The 26,332-nt window shown below is 42.5% G+C and overlaps 1 protein-coding gene across 3 annotated transcripts in view; it reads left to right on the top strand.

Moving 5' to 3' along the window:
* AK4 (adenylate kinase 4) overlaps positions 1 to 26,332 on the top strand; it is an 85,045-nt gene that overhangs the window by 37,232 nt on the left and 21,481 nt on the right. For all 3 annotated transcript variants that reach the window (XM_017877185.1, XM_017877188.1, XM_017877186.1), the window contains exon 3: positions 6,427 to 6,546. In XM_017877185.1, coding sequence (XP_017732674.1) covers positions 6,427 to 6,546 — 120 coding nt within the window. The remainder of the gene's footprint in view (positions 1 to 6,426; positions 6,547 to 26,332) is intronic.

Genomic DNA, 26,332 nt, shown 5'->3' with positions numbered 1-26,332 from the left:
GATAACTACTGGCTGTTTAATTTTTCTGCCTGACACAGAGTAAAATTCCATAAACTTTTGCTATTGAAAGCTTTTGGTGGATTAGCACCCAATCCCAGTGTTTGGGATTCTAAGCTCTGGAACAGGCCTCATGCTAGATTGTTATAGGGCCTGGCACATAGATGCTTAATAAATATCAGCTGAATGAGTATTTAGTGGATTTAAAGAGTATTCAAACCACAATCTAGAGTGAAGTGGCGTTATCTTCACGTCCTGGGTTCCAGCGATTCTCATGCCTCATCTTCACGTCCTGGGTTCCAGCGATTCTCATGCCTCAGCCTCCAGAGTAACTGGGACTGCCGGTGCACACCATCACGCCCAGCTAATTTTTTGTATTTTTGGAGGTTTTGCCATGTTGGCCAGTCTGGTCATGAACTCCTGAGCTCAGGCAACCCACCCAACCTTGGCCTTCCAAGGTGCTGGGATTACAGGCATGAGCCACCGTGCCCCGCCAATATTTCTTTCTTTTTGAGAGTCGTTCAGTCCGTGCCGTGTTTGTGCTGACTGTCCTGAGTATTTAGGGTTGCTGTAGAGTGGATTTTGTGCTATATAAATATCCGTGTGTGTGTGTGATTTTGTGCTATATAAATATCCGCGTGTGTGTGTGCGCGCACGTGTGTGTGTGTGTGTTCTCATGGTTTTTCTAAAGAAATGTCATCTGCTTATTGGTTCTTCAACTTAGAGGTATTTTCTTTTTAACCAGCCTTAAGATGATGCAGAATTTAAGTCCAACATCCTACTCCTTCAGCAGTTGACAGTGTTTTGGCATATGTGCTGCCCTGAATACAGTGATTTATTTCAGTCTGTTGATGTAAATGTGGACAGTTTTAATGTGTAGGAATTGAGGCTAACNGGTATTTTCTTTTAACCAGCCTTAAGATGATGCAGAATTTAAGTCCAACATCCTACTCCTTCAGCAGTTGACAGTGTTTTGGCATATGTGCTGCCCTGAATACAGTGATTTATTTCAGTCTGTTGATGTAAATGTGGACAGTTTTAATGTGTAGGAATTGAGGCTAACAAAATGTCTTTCCATATCCTGGAAGCATGAATTTTGGAGAGATGACCAACTTAATAGATAGTCTTAAGTTTTGTGTTATCGTATAATTTTAAATGCAGTATTATCTTAAAATGCACAGTTTAATAGATAGTCTTAAATTCTGAAAATTTGCATATTATCTGATCTAGTTAGAAATTGAAAATGTATATTTCTCAAGGTTACCAAGATTATATCTATTTGAATTTAGTAGTGATTGAATGGAATAGGTTTTTAAGATGAATTGCCACAAAATTTATATTGTTGTAAGATGAGTAGAACATTGATTTTCTTCTACTATACTTCACATTGTGGATGATACCATCCATCTATCTTTCTATATGAACACATAAAATTATTATATATAACAAAATTGTTATATATAATGTTTGTAATCTGACACTTCATCTTTCCCTTTCTGAAAAAATTCTTTTATTTGTCACCTTAATCAATGGTGTTTTGTTTAATCTCGTAAACACATGATGGATTTATTTGTTGGTTTTGTTGTGAAACTTAAGAAAAAGGCAAAGATAGTGTTCTATTTGGGACACCCTGTATTTATTACATTTATTTGAAACCTTTCTAGTGCTTTCTGAATTACTTGTGTGTGTGATGTGTGTGTTTGTGAACACACTCAGGATTCAGAAGCTGTGTGGGACCATGTATGTGTGTCTACAGCCCTTCTTTGGAATGCTGCTTCAGAAATTAGAACAGGTATGTCCATGCATGCTATCATCCGCATTTAATGATGCTACTTTCTCTTCCAAGCAAACTGACAAGGGCAGATGAAGGTCCATTTTTCTGAAAAGGGCCTCAGTCTTCTGACAGGATGTCTTATTGCAGTTTGCTGTTGTCATGAGGTCTTCATTCAGATGCAGATATGTTAAGGTCATTTTGCTTTGTCTGGGGATCTTTCTGGGTTTTCATGGTGGAGATTGAGATATGTGGGACAAGTTTGATCTTCTCTCAGGTTAGAGGACATGTTGCTTGCCCTGCTTCAGAGAACAGCCAAAGCTGGCAGGAATGGCTGCAAAAGTATGCTGCACTTAGATCTTTCAATTAGTAAATTGGAGTAAGATGCCTTTGGAAGTCTTCCACAGAGTTATTTTAAACTTGGGATCGTACTGCTTGTGTTGGATTAACTCAAGGTTCTCTCCCAAGGGGCACATAAAAGTCTTCCTCCACTGCTTCTGCTTTATTTATTTCAGGCCTTCATCTTGTGCTTGGATTATTATCGCAGCCCCTTTTCTTCTACCATGCCACTTACATCCAAATGTCACATCGCCATGGGCCTGCGACCTGTGTAGACACGAAAGGCCCTGTGCTTAGTTTAGTGCTCTGCTGTTGTCACCTTGAAATTCTTCATTTTCCAACAAGAGGAACATTTTCAATTTGTACTAGGCCCTACAATTTCAGTAGCTGGTCTTGGCTCTAGGAATAGCATTTCTAAAACTACCTACTTAAAATTCCTCAAAGTTCATACTCTGTATCCTGCCCATCCAGCACCATCTCTTAGTGTTGCGCTTTTCTTTGACTGTTAGTGCTTGAAGACATTCTTCCAGGTGTAGCAAATGGCCCCACACCTCTGTAACATCTGCTGTTGCTGTTTCCTTCTTCTCATTTCCCCTACCCAAACTAGTTCACTTCTATTCCTATTCATGTTTTGAAATGCTGAAGAAATGAGACCGGGCTGTGAAACCTAATATGACCATTTTTTTTTTTGAGATGGAGTCTTGCTCTGTCACCCAGGCTGGCGTGATCTTGGCTCACTGTAACCTCCGCCTCTTGGACTCAGCCTTTTCTGCCTCAGCCTCCCGAGTAGCTGGGATTACAGACAGGCATACGCCATTGTGGCTGGTGGATTTTTATATTTTTAGTAGAGACAGGGTTTCTCCATGTTGGTCAGGCTGGTCTCAAACTCCTGACCTCAGGTAATCCGCCCACCTCGGCCTCCCAAAGTGCTGGGATTACAGGTATGAGCTACTGTGCCTGGCCTAATATGATCTTCTTAACTAGGCATGATCACACTTTGCTTGTATTATACCTCTTTTCTAAAAGTTGCTATCTGGTGAGGTTGGGCCATATTTGATTTTGGGAAAATGATTCTATAATAACTTTCCAAGATGATCAGATTGATTTTTGCAAGGTAAAAGAAAATTCTCTTATCTTCAGGTGTTCATTCATGCAACCTTTTTTTTTTTTTGAGAGGGAGTCTCGCTCTGCCACCCAGGCTGAAGTGCTGTGGCCAGATCTCAGCTCACTGCAAGCTCCGCCTCCCGGGTTCACGCCATTCTCCTGCCTCAGCCTCCCGAGTAGCTGGGACTACAGGCGCCCGCCACCTCGCCCGGGTAATTTTTTTGTATTTTTTAGTAGAGACGGGGTTTCACCGTGTTAGCCAGGATGGTCTTGATCTCCTGACCTCGTGATCCTCCCATCTCGGCCTCCCAAAGTGCTGGGATTACAGGCTTGAGCCACCGCGCCTGGCCTATTTTTTTAATTTTTAAATTTTAATTTAATTGTTTGAGACAGAGTCTCACTCTGTCGCCCAGGCTGTAGTACAGTGGTGCAGTCTCAGCTCACTGCAACCTCTGCCTCTTGGGTTCAAACTATTCTTGTGCCTTAGCCTCCCAAGTAGCTGAGATTACAGGCATGCATCACCATACCCAGCTAATTTTTTGTATTTTTAGTTGGGCAACTGTGTTGCCCAGGCTGGTCTCAAACTCCTGGCCGCAAGTGATCTGCGCCCCTTTGGCCTCCCAAAGCGTTGGGTTTACAGGCATGAGCCATCAGCCTGGCCCATGCAACACATTTTTATGGGGCATCTAATACATGCCAGACTATATTTTAAGCACTGAGGATGTGGCATTGAACAAACTATTTTAACTTTTCCTTCATTGAGCTGGTAATTTCTAGTAGAGGGGGCAGAAAGTGAATGAACAAATACCTCAATATGTAATTAGATCTGGAGTTCTGGAAAACAATGCAAAATACACATTTTGGTCTTTCACCTTGGAAGATGTATATTTATTGTTTATCTACCTTAAAGTTTGGTGGATGAGACTAAGAATGGGGCTCTGGGCCTGGCGTGACTATTGCAGAGTGGGACAGCACCCAAGTTGCCAGTTACCCCATGCATCTTTTCTGATAGTGACTGTTTAGACATAGAACATAGATACCACCCAGGTATTACCCAAGAGAACTGAAAACATACACGCACACGATGTATATGAACGTTCACTGCAGCGTTATTCATAATAGCCAAAAAGTAGAAACAACCCAAATATCCATTCTGTGTATGAATAAAATGTGGTATAACCATACAATGAAATGTTATTTAGCCATAAAAAGGAGTGAAATATGGATATGTGGTACATGGAAAACATTACGCTAAGTGAAAGAAAACAGTCACAGAAAACTATGATTCCATTTATAAGAAGTGTCCAGGGTAGGCAAATCTACAGAGACCAGAAAGATTAGTAGTTGCCGGGGGCCGGAGGGAGATAAGAAGAAGGAGTGACTGCTAATGGGGCAGGGTTTCTTTCTGAAGTAATGGAAGTGTTCTGAAATTAGGGAGTGGTGATGGGTGAGTCCTAGATATAAAAATGGCAGATGTTATAGTGTGTGAATTATCACAATAAAGCTGTCATAAAAAATGCTGGGATTACCTTCTATTTGAAGGTGAGGATCTTATGAAGATTAAATGAAATGAAATAACATAAAGCACTTAAAGCCCAGTGCCTAGGACATAGTGTGCACTCAAGTAATGGTGGTTGTTGTCGCTCTTCAAGTAATACTGTTTAAATATCTCTAAGCTGGAACTTTTATTTATTCACTGCTACATCTCCAGAATATGACCTGTTATGGGGTGTGCGGTCAATAAATATAATACTTGTCGAATGAATGTGGCTTGCTCACATTCATGTTGAGTCACATTCACCAAAGGGACTGTCTTTCTTGTTCCGCCTCTTGCAGCATGTTAGGGAGTCTGCATCAACTGGGCCTGTGTTTTGAGCTTCTTGTCTAGTGGTAGTACTCAAGAGGTATGGAGCTCTTCACAGCCCATCTTTCAGTGCTTAAGTTGGGGTTGGGGGGGTATAGACTCAGTCTGGGGAGGCAAGGGCTCTACCTAAATTAAAGGTGAAAGTGGGGAGGCCAGGCATGGTGGCTCACGTCTGTAATCCCAGCACTCTGGGAGGCAGAGGTGGGTGGATCACTTGAGGTCAGGAATTGGTGACCAGCCTGGCCAACATGGTGAAACCCTATCTCTACTAAAAATACAGAAATTAGTGGGGTGTGGTGGTGCACACCTGTAATCCCAGCTACTTGGGAGGCTGGGGCAGGAGAATCGCTTGAACCCGGGAGGCACAAATTTAGTTCTTAGAAATGTACAGATTTAAACTGATAGTTTGTTCTGCTGAACCTAACCACAATTTCTACATGTAGGAAATTAATATTTTAAATGAAGATAGAAGCAGTTTTCCCCTGAAAGTATTTATGTCATTTTCTTAAAACTTCACATCCTTTTATGAACTTGGAATTCCACTAATAACACTGAGTTGCTTTTACAACTGTGTCGGCAAGGTGCTATCTGCTTATATTGAGGTTGATGAAAAGAAGTAAAGCTGCTGTTGTTTGTATTATGTGGCATTCTTGCTAGACCACTGGAACTTTTTTCCTTTGGTCTCTGTAAGGAATGGTTGTGCTTCTCATCTTCCTTTAGTCTTATGTACATTGTGTAGTTGATCACGTTCCTTGTTACGATAAACTGTTGAGAGGCTCAGTGCCCAATTTGTGGCCTACCTCTAGGAAGTATCCAGGGCTTCTCTCTATCAGCCTTTTTATGTAACATCCTGTTTCTTGACTTTATTTTCTAGTCTTATTTTTTTCTTGCCCAAATTGTGTATTTTTCTTTCTTTCTTTCTTTTTTGTTTTGCTTTTTTCCTGTTGCCCAGGCTGGCATGCAGTAGTGCAGTCAGTGAGCTTGAGCTCACTGCAAGTGCAAACTCCTGGGCTCAAGTGATCCTCCCACCTCATCCTCCCAAAGTATCGGAATTATAGGCATGAGCCACCACACCTGGTCACTCTTTCTTCCTTTTTTTCTGCGGGGGGGCTATGGTATCTCAAAGAGCTGCTTTTATACTTTTTTGGGAGATAAATGTGTTAAATAAGCAACAGTCCCACCTTATTGACGTGAATGTTTTAAAAACTTAAAACATACCTACAACTACCTAGAAATCACCTCCCATATCAGGAAGGATGGAGAGAAGGCAAAACTGTCAGAAAAGAGTTGGTAAGCTTTGTGTTTGGGAAGTTTTTTTTGAAAACCTCTTTTTTTGTTGTCTTTTTAATAGAAGTTGGTGAGATGGCAAAGCAGTATATAGAGAGAAGTCTTTTGGTTCCAGACCGTGTGATCACACGCCTAATGATGTCCGAGTTGGAGAACAGGCGTGGCCAGCACTGGCTCCTTGATGGTGAGTTGAAACTGTGGGTAAACCGAATTTCTGGGAATAGTCAGTTAAGGTCTTGCACACTCTCTTAACTTCTTACTGAACGGAAAATGCCTTATTTTCTAAACTTTCTGTCCGTTATTTAATATTGCAGTTTGGCAACATGATAGGAACTCTTTGTGGTGAAGCCTTTTATTTCTTCTCTCTCCAGATCACCATCATGAGAACCACTGACTTGAAGCAAACTTTCACTAAATTTCTGTTATTGCTTCAGCCCTTTTGTTTCCATAAGTCATCCTGAGTATAACTCCTCTTCAAACAGAGGTTCTGTCATTCCCCATAAGACACACAAAATACAATTATGAGTTACTATTTTTCACCTGTCAGATTAACAGAGATAGAATATTGGAAAATCCTTTATTGAGTGTGTAGGAAACAAATATTGTTGAAAGTATCAAATGAGCAACCTTTGTAGAGCACTATAAAAGAATCATTATATATGTGGTATTCTGGACACAAAGAAGAAAATTATTCTGTTGGTGGAAGGAGGGGTTGGAACAACTGTATGGAAAGTGATGAATAGATAGATGGTCCTCAGGTAGAAGAGTGGGGATAGGGAAGGTAGTTTTTTTTTCAGCAGAGGGACAATGTGAACAGGGTGAAAGGGGAATGAGTTGTCTTAGTATTTTTTCTGAGCCAGCAAGCAGAGGTTGGCAGAGGAAATCCTGGGGTAGATAGCCTTTGATTTTGCATAAAGATGGTGGAACTGGATTTTGTTGGCTTTAGGGAGCACTGAAGAGTTGTTAAGTAGGGCTGTAATATGATCATATTTGTCTCAGAAAGACTATTCCGTTAGCAGCACAGGAGAGATTAGGTGCTGGGGCATGGAGGAGAGTTGTGACTACAAACCAAAGATCATTGGAATAACTGGACTAAGGGATGTCAAAGGCCTGAGTTTAAGCAATAATAGCAGTGGGGTGGAAGGGAGGCACCATTCATAAGAGAGTGGGTTGAGGAGAAAGAATTGATAGGAGCTGTGGCTGATGTTAGGTACTACAGCCCCAGGGTTTTCTTTTATTGCCTTATAGGCTTTTTGAGTTTCTTAGCTTTCATCTAAGAAAGACCCTCTCTACACTTACCTAGGCATGTTAATTTCTCTAGAGTCTACTTTTAACTCACAAAAGTTAGCCCTTTTCTTAGTCTGTTTTCTGCTGCTACAACAAAGTACTTTGGGCTGGGCAATTTGTAAAGAAAAGAAATTTATTTCTCATGGTTCTAGAGGCTGGAAAGTCCAAGAGCATGGTGTCAGCATCTGATGAGGGCCTTCTTGCTGCATCATCCCATGTCAGAAGGCATCAAATGGGGAAGAAGTGCATGCCTCTGAGAGGGAATGGGAGCTGAACTTATCCTTTTATTAGGAGCCCATTGTTTTATCTAGAACCCACTTCTGTGATAAGAGCATTAACTCATTCATGAGGGCAGAGCCATTATGACCTAATTACCTCTTAAAGGCTCCATTTCCCATAACATTACATTGCCAGTTAAATTTTTTTTTTTTTTTTTTTTTTTTTTGGTGAGACGGAGTCTCGCTCTATCCCCCGGCTGGAGTGCAGTGGTGCAATCTCGGCTCCCTGCAAGCTCCACCTCCTGGGTTCATGCCATTCTCCTGCCTTAGCCTCCTGAGTAGCTGGGACTATAGGCACCCACCACCGCGCCTGGCTAATTTTTTTTGTACTTTTATTAGAGACGGGGTTTCACCGTGGTCTCGATCTCCTGACCTTGTGATCCGCCCGCCTTGGCCTCCCAAAGTGCTGGGATTACAGGCATGAGCCACTGCGCCCGGCCTATTACATTGCCAATTACATTTCAACATGAGTTTTGGAGGGGACATTTAAACCTTAGCATTCTGCCCCTACCCACCTCCCCACCAAAAACAACTCATGTCCTCCTCATATGCAAAATACATTTATTCTATCCCATTAGTCCCCAAAGTCTTGGTCTAGCATCAACTCAAAAGTGCAAGCTGAATCAGACATAGGTGAGACTTATAAAGTACAATTAATTCTGAGACAAATTCCCTTCAGCTGTGAGCCTGTGCAATCAAAGCAAGTCATTTAATTGCTATGGTAGGAAGGTGTATGATGGACATTCCCATTCCAAAGGAAGAAATAGGCAAGAAGGGGCAGGTGGTCCCTGATAAGTCCAAAATCCAACAGGGGAGACATTAAGTCTTAAAGATGGGGAATAATTTCCGTTGACTCCATATTCTGCCTCCTGGGCACACTGGGATGGGAGTTGGGCTCCCAGAGCCTCAGAAACCCCACCCGCTGTGGCTTTGCTGGGCTCAGTCCACTCAGCAACTCTCATGGGTTGGAGTTGTATACTGGTAGATTTACAGTTCTGGGGTGTTGACAGTGGCCCACTGCCATGGCTTCACTAGACATTGCCCTAGTGAGGACTCTGTGGCAGCCTTGACCTCACAGTTCCACTGGGCATTGTCCTAATGGGGGCTGTCTGCAATGGCTCTGCATTCAAAGAGTGCCTGGCATTCTTTGAAATCTAGGTAGAGGAAGCCATGCCCTGTAGGTCTTGCATTTTGTGAAATGCCACCAAGGCTTATCCCTTTCCGAGCAGTTCGAGCCATGCTGAAGCTGTTTGAATTATGGCTAAGGAGGCCAAGGAATGCTATCCATCTCCTGAAACATTCTACCCTCCTAGAGCTCTGGGTCTGTGATGGGAGGGGCAGTCTGGAAGATCTCTGAAATGCCTCTTAGGTCTTTCTTCCATTGTCCTGATTGATAGCACCTGGCTTTCTTCTAGCCATGCTAATTTCTTTAGCAATAGGTTGACCACACACTTAATATTCCCTCTTGAACATGCTTTTCCACTCTGAACATGGCCATGCCGAGAATTTTCCAAATTCTTCTGTTTTGCTTCTCTTTTAGCTATATGATTATCCCTCAGTATCTGCTGAGGGTAAGGGGTGTGCGAAGAGATTGGTTCCAGGACCACTCCCTCATACCAAAATCCACATATACTTAAGCTCCACGGTCGGCCCTGTGGAACCCATGGGTATGAAAAGTCAGTCCTCCATGTGCAAGGGTTTTGCATACTGCAAATACTGTATTGCATTTGATTGCAAATGTGGAACCCAGTGATATGGAGGCCCGACTGTATTTATTGAAAAAATCCTTGGCCAGATGTTGTGGCTCACACCTGTAATTCCAACACTTTGGGGAAGCTGAGGCAGGCAGATCACTTGAGCCCAGGAGACCAGCCTGGGCAACATTGCAAAACCTCATCTCTACAAAAATTAGCCGTGTGTGGTGGCATGTGCCTATAATCCCAGCTACTTGGGAGCTGAGGTAGGAGAATCACTTTAGCCTGAGAGGTTGAGGTAGCAGTGAGGCATGATCACACCACTGCACTCCAGCCTGGATGACAGAGTGAGACCCTGTTTCAAAAGAAAAGAAAAAATGTTCGTATCAAGTGTGCCCTCAGAGTTCAAACCTGTATGGTTCAGTGGTCAACTGTATTTGATCGTCTCTTTGCTCTCACATCTCGTTTTATGCAATTAAAAGTAACCACACAGCAGCTTGAAAACTTTACTGCTTAGATATTTCTTCCACCACATATCCTTGTTCATTGCTCTTACGTTTTGCACTCCATAAGTCCCTAGGGCATGGACAAAATTTGCCAAGGTCTTTGCAACTGTATAACAAGAATAACCTTTACTCCAGTTTCTAATACCTTCTTTTCTGGTTCTGTCTGAGACCTCATCAGAATGGCCTTTACTGTCCAATTGCTGCCACCAATATTCTGGTCATGACCACTTGAGTAATTTTTTTTTTTTTTTTTTTGAGAGATGAAGTCTGTTGCCCAGGCCGGTGTGCCATGGCATGATCTCAGCTCACTGCAACCTCCACCTCCCAGGTTCAAGCAATTCTCTTGCCTCAGCCTCCCGAGTAGCTGGGACTATAGGCATGCGCCACCACGCCCAACAAAGTTTTGTATTTTTAGTAGAGACAGGGTTTTGCCATGTTGGCCAGGCTGGTCTTGAACTCCTGACCTCAGGTGATCTGCCCGCCTCGGCCTCCCAAAGTGCTGGGATTACAGGTGTGAGCCACCGTGCCTGGCCCATTGAGTAATTTCTAAGAAGATTCAGACCTTCCCTACAGCTCCTCTCTTCTTTTGAGCCCTTGCCAGAATTGCCCTTGATGCATCATTCATGGCAATCTAGGGTGTTACTAGCCGCTTCCTCCAAATTCTTCCAGCCTCTACCCATTACCTAGTTCCAAAGCTATGGCCACATTTTTAGATATTTGTTATGGAAGCAACCCCACTCCTTGGTATCTATTTTTTGTCTTAGTCTGTTTTGTGCTGCTATAACAGAATACCTCAGGTTGGGTACTATGAAGAAAGGAAATTTATTTCTCACAGTTCTAGAGGCAGAGAAGACTAAGACCATGGTGCTCACAACTGTTGAGAGTCTTCTTGCTGTGTTGTTGGAAGGCAACACATGATAAGAAGGCTCACATAGAGAGGGAATAAGGGGTTAAACTTATGCTTTTATCAGGAGCCCACTCCTGTGATAATCAACCCGTTAATTCATTCATGAGGGCAGAGCTCTCATGACCTGATAATCTCTTAAAGGCCCCACCTCCCAGTACCTTTAAATTGGCAATTAAATTTCAACATGAGTTTTGGAGTGAACATTCAAACTGTAGCACCCCCCCAATGCTTTTTGTGTAGATATTTATCATGACTGATAAACTTTGACTTTGCCACCACCTAACAGTAATTTCCCTAGTTTAAATTTTTAAATTGTAAGTCTTCTCACCTTGCAAAATGAATTTGTGTAGTTTTAGGGAACTTAAAAATCTGTGTTTAAAAAGGATCGTCTGTGTTAAACTCCCCTGGAAAGAGGGTTAGTGTAATAATTGAGAGCATGGACCCTGGTGCTGTCAGACTGCCTGACATGAATCCCCGCTCTGCCACTTTCTGGCAGCCTGTGTGACCTTGGGCCTCTGGTTGCTCATGGAACACAAATTAGCAAAGAGGGGCAAAGTGAGCAAATATATGTAAAGTGCTTAGAAGAGTGCTTGCCCTATATAAGTGCTATATGAGTGTTTGTCATTATTTGTTGTGACTAGTGTACAGGTCCTGAAGTTTTTTGGGTGGGGGTGACTATTTGAAGTATCCACTTCAAAAATAGCTCTAAAAGTATTTAGCCAGGCAGAATAAAAGTCAGTTTCAGTTATGGAATGTTTTCTGTATCTTTTCAGTGCTTGTTTTTGCCATGACTTCCTCTCAGGGTTGAATAACTGAAGTTCTTTGACATCATAGGCCTGTTTTAGTAAAGTACGTCAGCCTCCCAAGTGATTTGGTTAGTATTTCTCTCCTTGAAAACCCATCTGGTCACTTTTTCAGTTGCGACTTTTCTTTAAAGCTCTGGAATAAATCCATTTGGCAAGGTGTGGAGTGCGAGGGATGCCTGGTTCCTATGTTCAGCTTTAGACTCCTTATGTTACACAGGCACATGCTCTGCGGAGGATGTGCCTGTTGAGCGCGCTAAAGGTGATTGAATGTGGAAAGGTCGAGAAAGGCATTCTGATGACAGATGACTCATCATCTTGGTCCATATGGCTGTAGAGAGGCATCCTGCAAATGGTGGGTGGAAATGAGTAGAGTGGATCCAAGCCAAGGGAACCCCAAGTGGGGATGTGGGGAGGGGAGGGAGGGTGAGTGCTCTGTGGTTTGGTCAGCTTTGCTCTTGCTAAAAAAAAAAAACATTCAGCACTACCTTCCCTTCACTGTGCTTTACAGTTGGGTAAGAAATATTCTTGTTTTGTTTTGTCTTTTTGGGATGGAGTCTCTTTCTGTCACCCAGGCTGGAGTGCAGTGGCATATCTTGGTTCACTGCAATCTCTCTGCTTCCTGGGTTTAAGCAATTCTCCTTCCTCAGCCTCCTCAATAGCTGGGATTACAGGTGCACACCACCATTCCTGGCTAATTTTTTGTATTTTTAGTAGAGATGGGGTTGCACCATGTTGGCCAGGCTTGTCTTGAACTACTGGCCTCAAGTGATCCGCCCGCCTCAGCTTCACAAAGTGCTGGGATTAAGGCGTGAGCCACCGCACACAGCTAATTTTTCACTTTTTAACAAAAGGGTCATCTATTAGTCCGTTTTCACATTGCTGATAAAGACGTACCCCAGACTGGGTAATTTATACAAGAAAAAGGGTTTAATGGACTTACAGTTCCATGTGGCTTGGGAGGCCTCACAATCAATGCAGAAGGCAAGGAGGAGCAAATCACATCATACATGGATGGCAGCAGGCAAAGAGAGCAAGCTTGGCAGGGAAACTCCCGTTTTTAAAACAGATCTCATGAAACTTACTATCATGCAACAGCATGGAAAAGACCTGCCCCCATAATTAAGTTACCTTCTACCAGGTTGATCCCATGACACGTGGGAATTGTGGGAGCTACAGCTCAAGATGAGACTTGGGTGAAGACACAGCCAAACCACATCAGGCCAGCAGTGAGGTATAGCCGTAGAGAGAGATGTATTAGTAACTGGTTTTTTTTTTTTTTTTTTTTACATTTCTAAACTTGCCTGCTTACCTGTGCCTTAAAATAGCAATCTAGAAGTTTCCCCAAATCAGTCCTAATTTATATTTATGTACCAAGATGTAGTAGAATTATCTGCCATATTATTTTAGGGGTAGCTATCAAAATATTTTAAATCGGTATTTCAAAGTTTGGTTTTGTGAAAAACAGCCTTAAATTTTGGAATTGTAAATTAAATGTAATTTAATCCTTTTCATTGGAAATAATGATAACCTTTAGCGCAAGACTCATCATTTGATCCATGGTTGTATTTGAACCCTGGTTTGTTTGTTTCATTCTGAGCAATGTTGAACACTAACAAGTGTTTTCTGAAGGTAATTCTGTTTTTAACATAAGTCAGAGTAGTTTGAATGTGTGCAGTGTTTGTGTGTGTGTCTGTTTTCCCTTAGAGCTAAATGATTTCAGACTTGAGATATTCCTGGCTATGCACTCACTCAGAGCCCTTGGTGTAGGTGTATGTTCAGAAACTAAACTGTAGATGCTAGAGCCAGAGTATTTCGCCCTGATTTTGCGAATGTGTTTTACCATACAAGGCTAGTACATAACAGCTTTGACCTTATCCTCTCCACATTTTTCCTTCTGATTCAGACCTCTGAGGAGTGTCACATCCCACTGGGCAACATATGTCTGTAGAAAAAAGCCAACAGTATCTTCTGAATCACATCTTTTAGGAAATGGCAAGGGTAGTTTTTTTTCTGTTGCCCTTGTGAATCTAGGATATGTTTCAAGAATAAAATGTATAATAGATTTGTTTAGAAGGTCACTGAAGAATTCTGCTTTAATAATAAAAAAAATCAATTTTTTCTTCCTGCGTGTGTGTGTTCACGTGTAGGAGGGCAGTAGTTTGTCTTAGTCATTTATCTTTAAATATTTAGCCCTGAAAAATCATAGCCACATAACTCTTCTATCTCAGGTTGTTACTAAGGCAGTGATGTGTATTCTGGTATCTTGAATGGAAAGCTTAAAGCAATTCTGGTGGTTTCTAAAGAATGAAGAACAGTTGTAAAATTTGTGGAACTCTACTAGGGTGCCGTGGCCATCTATGCCTGTCAAACGTGGATCGCACAATTGAAATATTTGGTTCCTCACCAGGATTGTCCTTGACATACCCATGACTTGCCCCTCTCATTGTAGCTCTGTTCATTTAGTAAGCATTATTATATCTAATAGGTCCTGGATATTTCTAAAGTGAACAAAGTACAGGTATTTCTAAAGTACAAAGTACTGGGCTGGTGACAGTGAAGAAGAATGTGTTTTTCCGGAAAAGAGGGAATAGAGGTAGACTAAGCTTGTCAAGGAGCTCCTGACGTAGGAGGGTTCAGAGACGTATATTCAGTAACACATGGTACAGGTGAGGTGTTCCAAGAGGTAAGTGGAATGATTTTTGCAAGTAAGGAGTGACATTTTTGGTTAAAATGATTGCGTGAAAAAAGATGGGTGTTTAGATTAGTCTTAGTGCTACGTTTCTGGAAACTCTATCCATGACCCAAGACAATGTAAATATGCCTGACAGTTTTTTTTTTTTTCCATCATCCAAAATTCTGATTTGAGGAGACAGTTGGGTGTGGTGGCTCATGCTTGTAATCCCAGCAGTTTGGGAGACAGAGGCAGGAGGATCACTTGAGCCCAGGAGTTTGAGACCAGCCTGGGCAACACGATGAAAGCCCCTCTCTACAAAAGTATAGAAAAATTACCTGGGCATGGTGGTGCATGCCTATCTATACTCACAGCTAGTCAGAGGCTGAGGTGGGAGGATCACCTGAGTCTGGGGAGGTCAAGGCTGCAGTGAGCTGAGATCACGCCACTGCACTCCAGCCTGGGCCACAGAGCAAGATTCCACCTCAAAAAGAATAAAAATGAAAAGAATTTGGACAGTGACCCTTAGATGAATGTTATTTTCTTTGTTGGCATTTTCCCCCCTGGACTTTGAACATAGAGTTTGATCAAGGCATTTCTTTATTGTGTGTTTGGTTTGCATGAAGGATCAGCAGTTATTTGGAGTTTGGTTTGCATAAACAATTATTTTTGGGCTGGGTGCGGTGACTCACGCCTGTAATCCCAGCACTTTGGGAGGCTGAGGTGGGTGAATCACGAGGTCAGGAGCTCGAGACCAGCCTGGCCAACATGGTGAAACCCCGTCTTTACTAAAAATACAAAAAATTAGCTGTGCGTGGTGGTGGGTGCCTGTAATCCCAGCTACTTGGGAGGCTAAGGCAGGAGAATCGCTTGAACCCAGGAGGCAGAGGTTGCAGTGAGTCGAGATCATGCCACTGTACTTTAGCCCAGGCGACAGTGCAGTAGCCTAGGTGACTCCATCTCAGAAAAAAAAAAAAAAAAAAAAAAAAGTAACCAGATAACTGTAACAGTGTTCCCTAGAATGCTGTGTCATTAAGTTTGTGTTGTAAAACAGGTTTGACAAATTTTATCATGTTAGAAGAAGGAATTGTAAAACCCAAGACCTATGTTTGATTATAAAGCTTGACTATCTCTTATCCAAAATGCCTGGGACGAGAAGTATTTTGGATTTCAGATTTTTTGGATTTTAGAATATCTGCCTTAAATACTTACTGGTTGGGTATATCTAATCCAAAAAAAAAAATGCAAAATCTGAGATTCTTCAATAGGCATTTTCTTTGAGGATCATGTTGGCACTCAAAATTTTGGATTTTGGAGCATTTCAGAGTTCAGATTTTCCTATTAGGGATACTCGTACTTTCTAACATAAGTATTTGTATATTCTCAAATAATTTGTAGACATATAATTAATTTCAAGTTAAATAGTGCACTAAGACCAAATGACTTTGCTGGAAGAAGATAGGCAATAAGAAGAAAGAGTGTATCTGCTTCACTTAAGACTAGGTAACAGGTTTTTTCTTTTTTTTGATGGAATTTTGCTCTTGCTGCCCAGGCTGGAGTGCAATGGTGCAATCTTGGCTCACTGTAACCTCCGCCTCCCGGGCTCAAGCGATTCTCCTGCCCCAGCCTCCTGAGTAGCTGGGATTACAGGCGCCTGCTACTATGCCTGGCTAATTTTTTGTATTTTTAGTAGAGATGGGGTTTCACTGTGTTGGCCAGGCTGGTCTCAAACTCCTGACGTCAGGTGATCTGCCCACCTCGGCCTCCCAAAGTGCTGTGATTACGGGTGTGAGCCACCGTGCCTGGTCTAGGTAACAGTTTTCTAAACAGAGTAATACTGGTTGAGTTACATAGGAAATACCACTATTCAGTGGGGTTAAGTTATGAAGAGACATTTGGGTGACATGTGTGCTGAAATTTTAGCACACTGCCATCTTCTTACACACTTTATCCAAACTACACAGCCTGATCAGACTTTGTATCTAGCTGCTGATTCCACTGAAGCTATTGCTACTCCTTTGTTAATGCTCCCAGGTGATTGCATGAATGAATTTCTTCTGGTGCTGAGCATTCATAATTTTCGATAAGTACTTATTGATCAGCAGCTGTGTGCCAGACACCACAGTAGAGCAACAAAGAGACTAGGTGGGGCCTGGCTCTCCTGATACTCAGAATCCAGTGGTGTTTTCAGCTGTTTTTTTGAGACAGGGTCTTGCTCCGTCGCCAGGCTGAGTGCAGTGGCGCAATCTCGGCTCACTGCAACCTGCGCCTCCCAGGTTCAAGCGATTCTTCTGCCTCAGCCTCCCGAGTATCTGGGACTACGGGCAGTGCCACCACACCCAGCAAATTTTTGTATGTTTAGTAGAGACGGGGTTTCGCCATGTTGGCCAGGATAGTCTCCATGTCTTGACCTGGTGATCTGCCCTCCTGGGCCTCCCAAAATGCCGGGATTACAGGTGTGAGCCACCACGCCCAGCCAGTTTATAGCTTTTCTGCTACTCTAGGCAGTGAGGGTTATCTTTAATTTCTTTAATTTAAATCAAAACCCTGGTAATTCACTTTTTCTCTTAGTGACTTTTCGTACGTTCTGCACCCTTGATGTCAATATGAGCTCAGAGTAGCTGACTGAAAAACATAATAAAGCCTTGGATCTTTTCTCTTTCTCATTTAATATAGATTCTGTCCTGCGTTCCTGTCCTCCATGTCCATTTCCAGTGTTTTTCTTCTGATTGATCTGACTGCTGCTTTGGGGTGAGGAACAATTGTACCATAGTATAGTAGACAATGGTGGCTTATTTTATGTGTGTCTCAGAGATTGACTAGATTTTAACATTAAAGAACATTAAGGGGACAATATGGAAAACATATGTTTACACATATTTGACTAGACCTTAGAAAAGCTTGGTTCATGGATCAATAAACAAATTGAATATACATTTTTTGTGTCTTGATAAGCTAGGCATCCGTCATTCCCAAGAGGGAGTAGCATGCTTCCTGACCTCATAGTCCAGGAGTGCTGCACAAATGGTTGCAGAATAGGTAGGGTCTTAGGAGCACCAGTGAAGAGGGAGTGAAAGGTGACAGGTGGTGCAGAGAGGGAAGACCCTCTTTTGAAGGTGAGGGAGGGAGGTGTTAGGAAGGCTTCCTGGAGAAGCCGACACCCAGAATCATATTTGTAAGGTGGGAATGAAGCACATTTTAGAGGGAGGGAAGATCACGTGGAAAAGCTCTTAGAGGTATGAAACAACATGGTGTGTTCTGGAAACCACAAGTAGTTGGGTAACCCTGGAGCTGAAAATATGAGTAGATGAGGCTGGACGAGTGGACAGGGGCAAAAGTTAAACCTTCATGAAATTTAGAATCAGGGAGTTGAATAAGCGTCAAAGTTAATATTAAAAATAAGTTAGTGGGAGTTAAAAGTAAAATTTAAAACTTTGAGTTTAAAAGTGTAAACAACATATTTTTTAACTTTATTTCCAACATTTAAAAGTTAACTGGATTGACCGGGCGCGGTGGCTCACGCCTGTAATCCCAGCCCTTTGGGAGGGTGAGGCGGGCAGATCACGAGGTCAGGAGATTGAGATCGCCCTGGCTAACACGGTGAAACCCCGTCTCTACTAAAAATACAAAAAATTAGCAGGGCGTGGTTGCAGGCGCCTGTAGTCCCAGCTACTCAGGAGGCTGAGGCAGGAAAATGGTGTAAACCCGGGAGATGGAGCTTGCAGTGAGCCAAGGTCGTGCCACTGCACTCCAGCCTGGGCGATGAGCGAAATTCTGTCTCAAAGAAAAAAAAATCACCCCTCTTCCGTTAAACCTTGTGTAGTAATGTAAAACAAAGCAATATAAAACTCTTGATTGTCCTGTCACCAATAAGAGAACCCAGATTTTGGAGAGATGGACAGGTTGATTAGGGATAAAGGGAGAATGAGATGTGGAAAACTGCAGAGAATTTAATTTTATCTTTTTCTGTAATACATGATCACTATAAAACATCCAGGCCATACGGAGAAATGCAACAGAAAGCAACAAATCACCTGAAATTCCACCAGCCACAAACAACCAGGGTGAACAGTTGAAAAGCATCATTCTAGATACCTCCCTGTGCACATATGTAGATAGAAATGTGTAAGAAGGCATCAGACTTTCTGTGCTTTAAAAAAGTATTTAATTTTACTGTATTTTTTTTTTTTTTTTTAAAGATGGAGTCTCGCTCTGTCACTGAGGCTGGAGTGCAGTGACACAAGCTCGGCTAACTGCAGTCTCCGCCTCCTGGGTTCAAGCGATTCTCCTACCTCAACCTCCCAAGTAGTTGGGATTACAGGCACACACCACCATGACTGGCTAATTTTTTATATTTTTGATAGAGACAGGGTTTCACCATGTTGGGCAGGCTGGTCTCAAACTTCTGACCTCAAGTAACCCACCCGCCTTGGCCTCCCAAAGTGCTGGAATTACAGGTGTGAGCCACCGTACTTGTCCTTAATTTTACTGAAATTTAACAATAACAAAACTAAAGTGAACCTGAAGGAATTATTACTGAGCTTCAGATAAATCTTTTTTCATCACCAAGGATATTAATTCCTATGAGAGCTCTTCAACATTATAAAAGCCACTAGACTGACAGTTGTTTTGTTTTGTTTTAAATTCACACTTCAAATTTAGACAGGAGGCATTGTCTCTCTACAGTGAACCGTGAGGGAATTTATACTTCCTTTAACCTCCTCTCACCCTTCGTCTCTCCCAATTTTTTTGGCTTTTGTCATTAAAAATTTATTACAGTTTTCTTCTGCGAATGTAATTCCTCAGTTTTTTTCTTACATTTAAAAAATTTAGATGAATTCTATGCACTGGTTCTTTTACCCACCTCTACCTATTTTATTTTGATTAATCTCTTGGTTATATCTGTGAATATACTAGAAATCATTGAAATGTACACTTTAAATGAATTAATTGTATGGTATGTGAATTATATCTGAGTAAAAGTGTACTGCTGTTTAACACAGCTTTTTCATTCAACACTGGGTTGACTGGATTTTGTTGGATTTTTTTTTTCGTCCCTCCCTCTTCTCCCCTCCCTGCAGAAAAGCTCATAATTTGTTTGGGAATGTCTAATTTTTCTACAGTTAGCTAACTGGTATTTTTGAGTTGTTCTTTTGTCTTTCAAAACATTACAACCATTGTTTCATTGTCTTCTAGCCTTGTTCCCCATTTTATTTTATTAAATAGAGACAGGGTCTTACTCTGCTACCTAGGCAAGAGTACAATGGTGCAATCGTATTAATAGCTCGCTGCACTCTCAAACTCCTGGATCCTCCTGCCTCGGCCTCCCAAGTAGCTAGGACTACAGGCATATACTGCCATGCCCAGCTAGTTTTTTATTTTTTGTTTAGACAGGGTCTTGCTGTGTTGCCCAGGCTGGTCTTGAACTCTTAGGCTCAAGCAATCTTCCTGCCTGAGCTCTCCAAAGTACTTGGATTTACAGGTGTGAGCCACTGTGCACAGCCCTTTTCCACCTGTTTCAAGGAGATTTTTTTCACCCCGGTTATTTCTTCATACCTGAAGTCAATAGAATAACTTGATGTTGTTTTTATTTATTTATGTATGTCCTATATAGAGTGTGTCCTCTCTATATAGGACTGAATCTACAATTCAGTTCTTTCAGGGAAGTTTTCCTGTATTATATCCTTTTTGTCATTTGTTCAGATTTTCTATTTCAATAAAACTAGTTATATTGGATATTCTATTGATATTCTATTTTTTGTCTTTATACTTTAAATTTTTCTTGCTTCTGTGTTTTCTTCTACTTTCAGGCACACTCCTATCTTTTATTTTGAGGCAGGAGAGAATGAAACTTTGTTTATATTTCGTAACTGTTTGATTTTTCAACCTGTATATGCCATGCACCTGTGCTGTGGGCCCTTGCACTTACTGTTCCCTCTACCAGCAGTGCCCTGTTTCCAGATACCTGGGTGGATTGCTGGATATGGATCCCTACACAGATAACACTTCCTCAGAAGGTCTGTCTTGTACCATTCTGTCTACCCACGTCACTCTTCTTACATTATTATAATGTGACATTATGAATTTATCAGCATATTTGATTTTCCATTCCTCCCCTATCCGTGCATCCCCAGTGCAGGCCCCAGAAGCACAGATTATGTCCATTTTGTTCATGGCTATATTGCCAGTACCTATAACAGTGCTTGGCATATAGTAAAGACTTACACGTCTAGTTGTAGACAGGTCATGCCTGCAATCTGTAGCTGAGCCTTTAGAAGGTATACTTGGATTCTGTTACCTTTCTGGAGATAGAAATACGGGCCTATGGTGAAATCATTTACAAATTTCTTTAGTCTTTTTTTTTTTTTTTTTTTTGAGACGGAGTCTCGCTCTGTCGCCCAGGCTGGAGTGCAGTGGCGCGATCTCAGCTCACTGCAAGCTCTGCCTCCCGGGTTTACGCCATTCTCCTGCCTCAGCCTCCCGAGTAGCTGGGACTACAGGCGCCCGCCATCTCGCCCGGCTAGTTTTTTTGTATTTTTTTTAAGTAGAGACGGGGTTTCACTGTGTAGACCAGGATGGTCTCGATCTCCTGACCTCGTGATCCGCCCGTCTCGGCCTCCCAAAGTGCTGGGATTACAGGCTTGAGCCACCGCGCCCGGCCAAATTTCTTTAGTCTTAATTGAGATACAGTGGGACCAGTTTTCCCCTAATTTGTATATGGAGACTTATATTCAAAGAACAAGCAGGCAGGCCAGACGCAGTGGCTCATGCCTATAATCCTAGCACTTTGGGAGGCCAAAGAGGAGAATCGCTTGAGTCCAGCCTGGTTAACAAAGCCAGACCCCATCTGCATGCACGTGTGTGTACGCCCACATACACACACAAAATCCGGGTGTGGTGATGTTTGCTTGTAGTCCGGCTACTTGGGTGGGGGGTGGCTGAGGCAAGAGGAACCCGGAGCCCAGGAGTTAGAGGTTGCAGTGAGCTATGATCGCATCGCTGCCCTCCATTTGAGACCCTGTCTCAAACAAAACAAAACACAACAAATAAACCGAGCAGAATTCTTAAACGGAAAAGCCTTTAAACAAGGGGTTTACAGATGACGGCTCCTTCCTCAGCGGAATATGCATTTGCCCTTATGGGGAAAGGGCTCAGTGATTTTAGTAGAACTTATTTAAGAATGAGGGTTATAAGGTAACAGTTTTATCTGTGTCTTTATTCAGGAAAAATCACTGCGATGATCCCAGAGGATCTCAGTGCAGCCATTTGGGAATTTCCCCAAGAATTCCTACCTGAAAGGAATTCATCTTTTATTTCCCTAAGCATCTTTGAAGATGCACACTTGTGGTTTAAAACCAAATTTTCTGGAGTACTTATCTTCTGTTTATCAGTGGATCACCAAGTAGTGATTGTAGCGTATCTAGGTTTTTAAAGTCTTTTTTTCTTTCTTTCTTTTCCTTCCTCCTCCCTTCCTCCTTACCTCCTTTCCTGCCTCTATCTTGCCCTGTCACCCAGGCTGGAGTGCAGTGGCACAATCACAGCTTACTGCATCCTCAGTCCCTTGGGCTCAAGGAATCCTCCCACCTCAGCTTTGGGGGTCTTTTTCTATTAACTTATAAGCTTCCTGAGGTGAAACCCTGGGATCTATAACTAGTGTCCCAGGAAGCTTCCATGAGCAGAAAGTGGGTTCTTAGAGCTCTCAGCACGGTGGGGAGTATGGGGCTCACAGAGTGATAGGAGAGAGCATAAACTTCAGTTGCCAACATCTGGAGCACAGCTGCTGCTTTTGTTTTCTTTCTTTCTTTCTTTTTTTTTTTTTTTACTTCTACTTTCATTTTAGGTTTAGGGGATACTTGTGCAGGTTTGTTACATGAACTACAGGCCCCTGCCACCACACCCGGCTAATTTTTTTATGTTGGTGGTAGAGATGGGGTTTCACCATGTTAGCCAGGATGGTCTCGATCTCCTGACCTCGTGATCTGCCCGCCTCAGCCTCCCAAAGTGCTGGGATTATAGGCGTGGGCCACCGCGCCCGGCTACATGGGTAAATTTCGTGTACGGATGATCCTGTCACCAAGGTAGCATAGTACCTGACAGGTAGCTTTCCAACCTCTACACCCCGGTCCTGGTTCAGGCAGTCCCTGTTGTCTGTTGTGCCCATCTTTGTGTCCATGTGTATTCAATTAGCTACCCCTTATAAGTGAGAACACATGGTATTTGGTTTTCTGGTCCTGTGCTAGTTCTCTTAGACTAATGGCCTCCAGCTGCATCCATGTTGCTACAACGGACATGATCTCATTCTTCTTATGGCGGTGTAGTATTCCATGGTATATATATACCACATTTTCTTTATCCAGTCCACCACTGATGGGCATCTCTGTTGATTCCTTGTTTTTGCTATGGTGAATAGTACTGTTATGAACATACAAGTACATGTGTCTTTTTGGTAGGACAATTTATTTTTCTTTGGATATATACCCAATAATGGTTTTGCTGGTAATTGTAAGTTCTTTGGGAAATCTCCACTGCTTTCCACAGTGACTGAACTAATTTACATTCCCACTAGCAGTGTATAAGTGTTCCTGTTTCTCTGCAAACTTGCTGGCATTTGTTGTTTTTTGACTTTTTAATAGTAGGACAGCTGCTGCTGCTTTTCACCATCTTTTAATAATAACTGGATGACATGGAATCTGGAGGTCTTTGATACAAATATACAAGTAAACATTGTGTAAACAGATAAGGAAAGTATAAGATAGGAGAGAGAAAAGGCCTTTATGAAGCAGGTTTTGGTGGTGATTAATTTGCTACTAAGGCTTCCAGTTCGTGGTGTGAATGATTTGAAATCCTGGGCTAGGGAAGGCTGTGGAAGAATAACCAACCACCTGCTTTTGACTTTAAGCTAATCATTCAGTGATTGATTGTCATGAACAATGGCTTGCCTTTGTAACTTGGTTCTTACTTACTCAACAACTGGGAAGAGATCGGTGGTCTGAAGCAACTATGTTAGCTCCAGATCTTAATGGAGGTAGGAAGGGGGCTGATGTCGCACAGCCTTTGCACAAGCTGCCAACCCCAGGCGGATGTTGGAAGTTGCCCTTCCGAACTGCCCTTTCATTTCCATCAGGCAGAGGGCTTGCTTTGCTGCCTGGGAATGTGGTGGTGGACTGTGGCTCTGCACCCTTCCTGCAGAGTGAATGCACTCCAAATTAGAAAAACAGAAGTGTCCTACTTTCTGTTCCCCACCACTGCCTCAGCTTGTTGCTGCGGCACCTCCTGCTTCAGCTGCCCTTCCTTGGGCTCTTGGCATGGCTGGGAGGAGCAGGTGCCAAGGCCCAGTGGCCAGCACTGCTGGGAACGCAATACCAGTCAGGAATTTAATGATATCTCACTGCACTTAGTATATATCTTGGGGGGTCTTTAAAAAAACAACCTGTAGATGTCACAATTAGTGATATAACAAGACAGATTCTGGAAGAAATTTAAAAATATAAAATTTCAGCTTTCAGTCTGGATTGGCTGTTTGAATGAAAAGAGTGAGCAGCTTTTCCAGGCTTAGTTAGGGGGTGAGGAATAGGGATAGTCTGGTGTGGAAACATGCGGTGGAACAGTCCCCTCTGAGGAGTTAACAGGAGGAAAGCAAGCAGTCTATGCTTAAACATGATCTTTATTTTACGTTAGCTATTGGCATTTCTACTTCTTCAACAATTAATGGAATATATTCACATTTGGAATAGGCTAATTAAGGAACCTAGAATAACGCTAGTCAGTCATTTAGAAAGCCTTTCTTGGAGTGTTACTTTTAGTAAATGTAAAAGCATACTTCAATTTGTAATTCTCTCTAAATGGAAAAATTATAAATGCTGCCACCTGTTGACAGAATTTGAGTGTGCATTCTACTCTGCTTGGTCAGTGATCCCTGCCCACAGGGGATCTTACTGGCTGGATAATGATCCTCAGCTAAAAATGCTTTAAAATGTGCTGGTCTGACTGTACCTTATCTGATATTCTGTTCTTGGCAGCTGATTGGTGTGAGAATTACACCTGAATTGCTTTGATTTGTTCAGGCTTGTGACATGGATGTAGATCAATTTAAAGAATGCTGAAGCTCCCACGCTACTTTATAGAATCCACCATTTAAGGCACCATTTCATATTGTACGCCCTGAAGTTAGGATCTGTGGCTGAAAAGTACGTTTTTCTTTTTTCTTTTTTAAGATAGAGTCTTACTCAGTCACCCAGGCTGGAGTGCAGTGGCGTGAACATGGCTCACTGCAGCCTCGCCCTCATGGACTCAAGTGATCCTCCTGCCTCTCAGCCTCCTGAGTAGCTGGGACTAAAGACACGCACCACCATGCCTGGCTAATTTTAAATTATTTTTTAGAGACAGGATCTCACTTCATTGCCCAGGCTGGTCCCAAAATCCTGGGCTCAAGTGAAATCCTCCCAAAATGCTGGGACTGTAGGTGTTAGCCATTCTTCTCGGCTGAGTATCCATATTTTAAAAGTCTTGTAGATGAATAAATACTGCTACTCACTTTGTAGAGCCCTTGTCCTTATGTCTAACCAGAGTGAGAGAGAGCCCCTCTTCAGGACCTGTGACACCCACACCTGTGACATAGCACCCCAAACTTTGGAGGCAGCCTTAGCCTATCCGCAGGGTCTTTGTGACCACTGCTGGGTCTAGTTCACCACACTTGCCCTGAAAATGGCACTTTTCGAGGCCAGTCACTTCCAACTCTGCCTTTCATTTCTGAGAGGAGGGTAAGCCATCCTCTTATTCTCCTTTCTTTTATATCTGTTTCGGTTTCTCTGTTATTGATTCCCCTCCTCACCTGACCCTCTGGAATCCTTTTTCCTGAGAGTTTCCCCCACCCTCCTCGCCACATACCCATGCTATCTGCAGAAGTCTCCACTTTCTGTAATAAAGAGAACCTAGATTTCCCCTTAGGATGCTACTTTCTTTCTTGTGTTTTCTGTTACCGAGGACTTTCTCCTATGTGAAAATCTCATGTTGGGTGATGGTGGTGGTGGTGGTATTATTCTGTCTCCTAGTGTGTCTTTCATCCTTTTCTGAAAGCTCAAATCTATCTTTATCCTTCATGTCTTTCTTGTTCTCAAAGCTGCTGTTTGTCTTTTTACCTCCAGTCCCACATTGCCTTCATTTTTTCCAAGTACTGCCCGCCCCCTGCCATGCAGTTTATCCTGAGCCAGCCACTATTCTGGAATTTACATATAGTAATTTACTTATTTCTCATAATGACTTTATGAATTAGGTATTATTATTTTCATAGGCATAGAGAAGTAAAGTAACCAGGGTCACAAGTAAGGGGCTTAGCTGGACCTCAAACATAGGCAGCTTGCTTCTGGATCCATATTCCTAACTGTGAAGCAACTTTTCCTTAGTCAATGTGTTTCAGGTCATGTGCAAAGATGCTCATTGCAGTTTGACTAGAAACAACTTGGATGTCCATCATTAGGGGATTGGTTAAATTATGCTTTATCCAAACCATGCTGTAGTCTGCAGTTATTAAAGAGAATGATTCCCAGCACTTTGGGAAGCTGAGGCAACAGGATTGCTTGAGGCCAGGAGTTCAAGACCAGCCCAGCGAACAAACCAAGACCCTGTCTCTGCAGAAGAGAATGAGACAGTAATATGTATTATGCAGAAAAAAATCTCCAAAGAGAAAAAGCAAGGTGCAGAACATCTGTTGTGTGTATATGGGAAGAAAATCATCTGTACGTGCAGTGCTGGATCAGGCGGTTCCTGAAGCCATACAAGATTTGGATTCCTCAAGTCGTTTTGTAAGCTGCCCGTCACAGAC

Source organism: Rhinopithecus bieti, unplaced genomic scaffold, assembly GCF_001698545.2.
Source record: "Rhinopithecus bieti isolate Rb0 unplaced genomic scaffold, ASM169854v2 scaffold_6380, whole genome shotgun sequence".
NCBI classification, from domain to species: Eukaryota; Metazoa; Chordata; class Mammalia; order Primates; family Cercopithecidae; genus Rhinopithecus; species Rhinopithecus bieti.
This window is presented reverse-complemented; position numbering and strand designations above follow the sequence as displayed.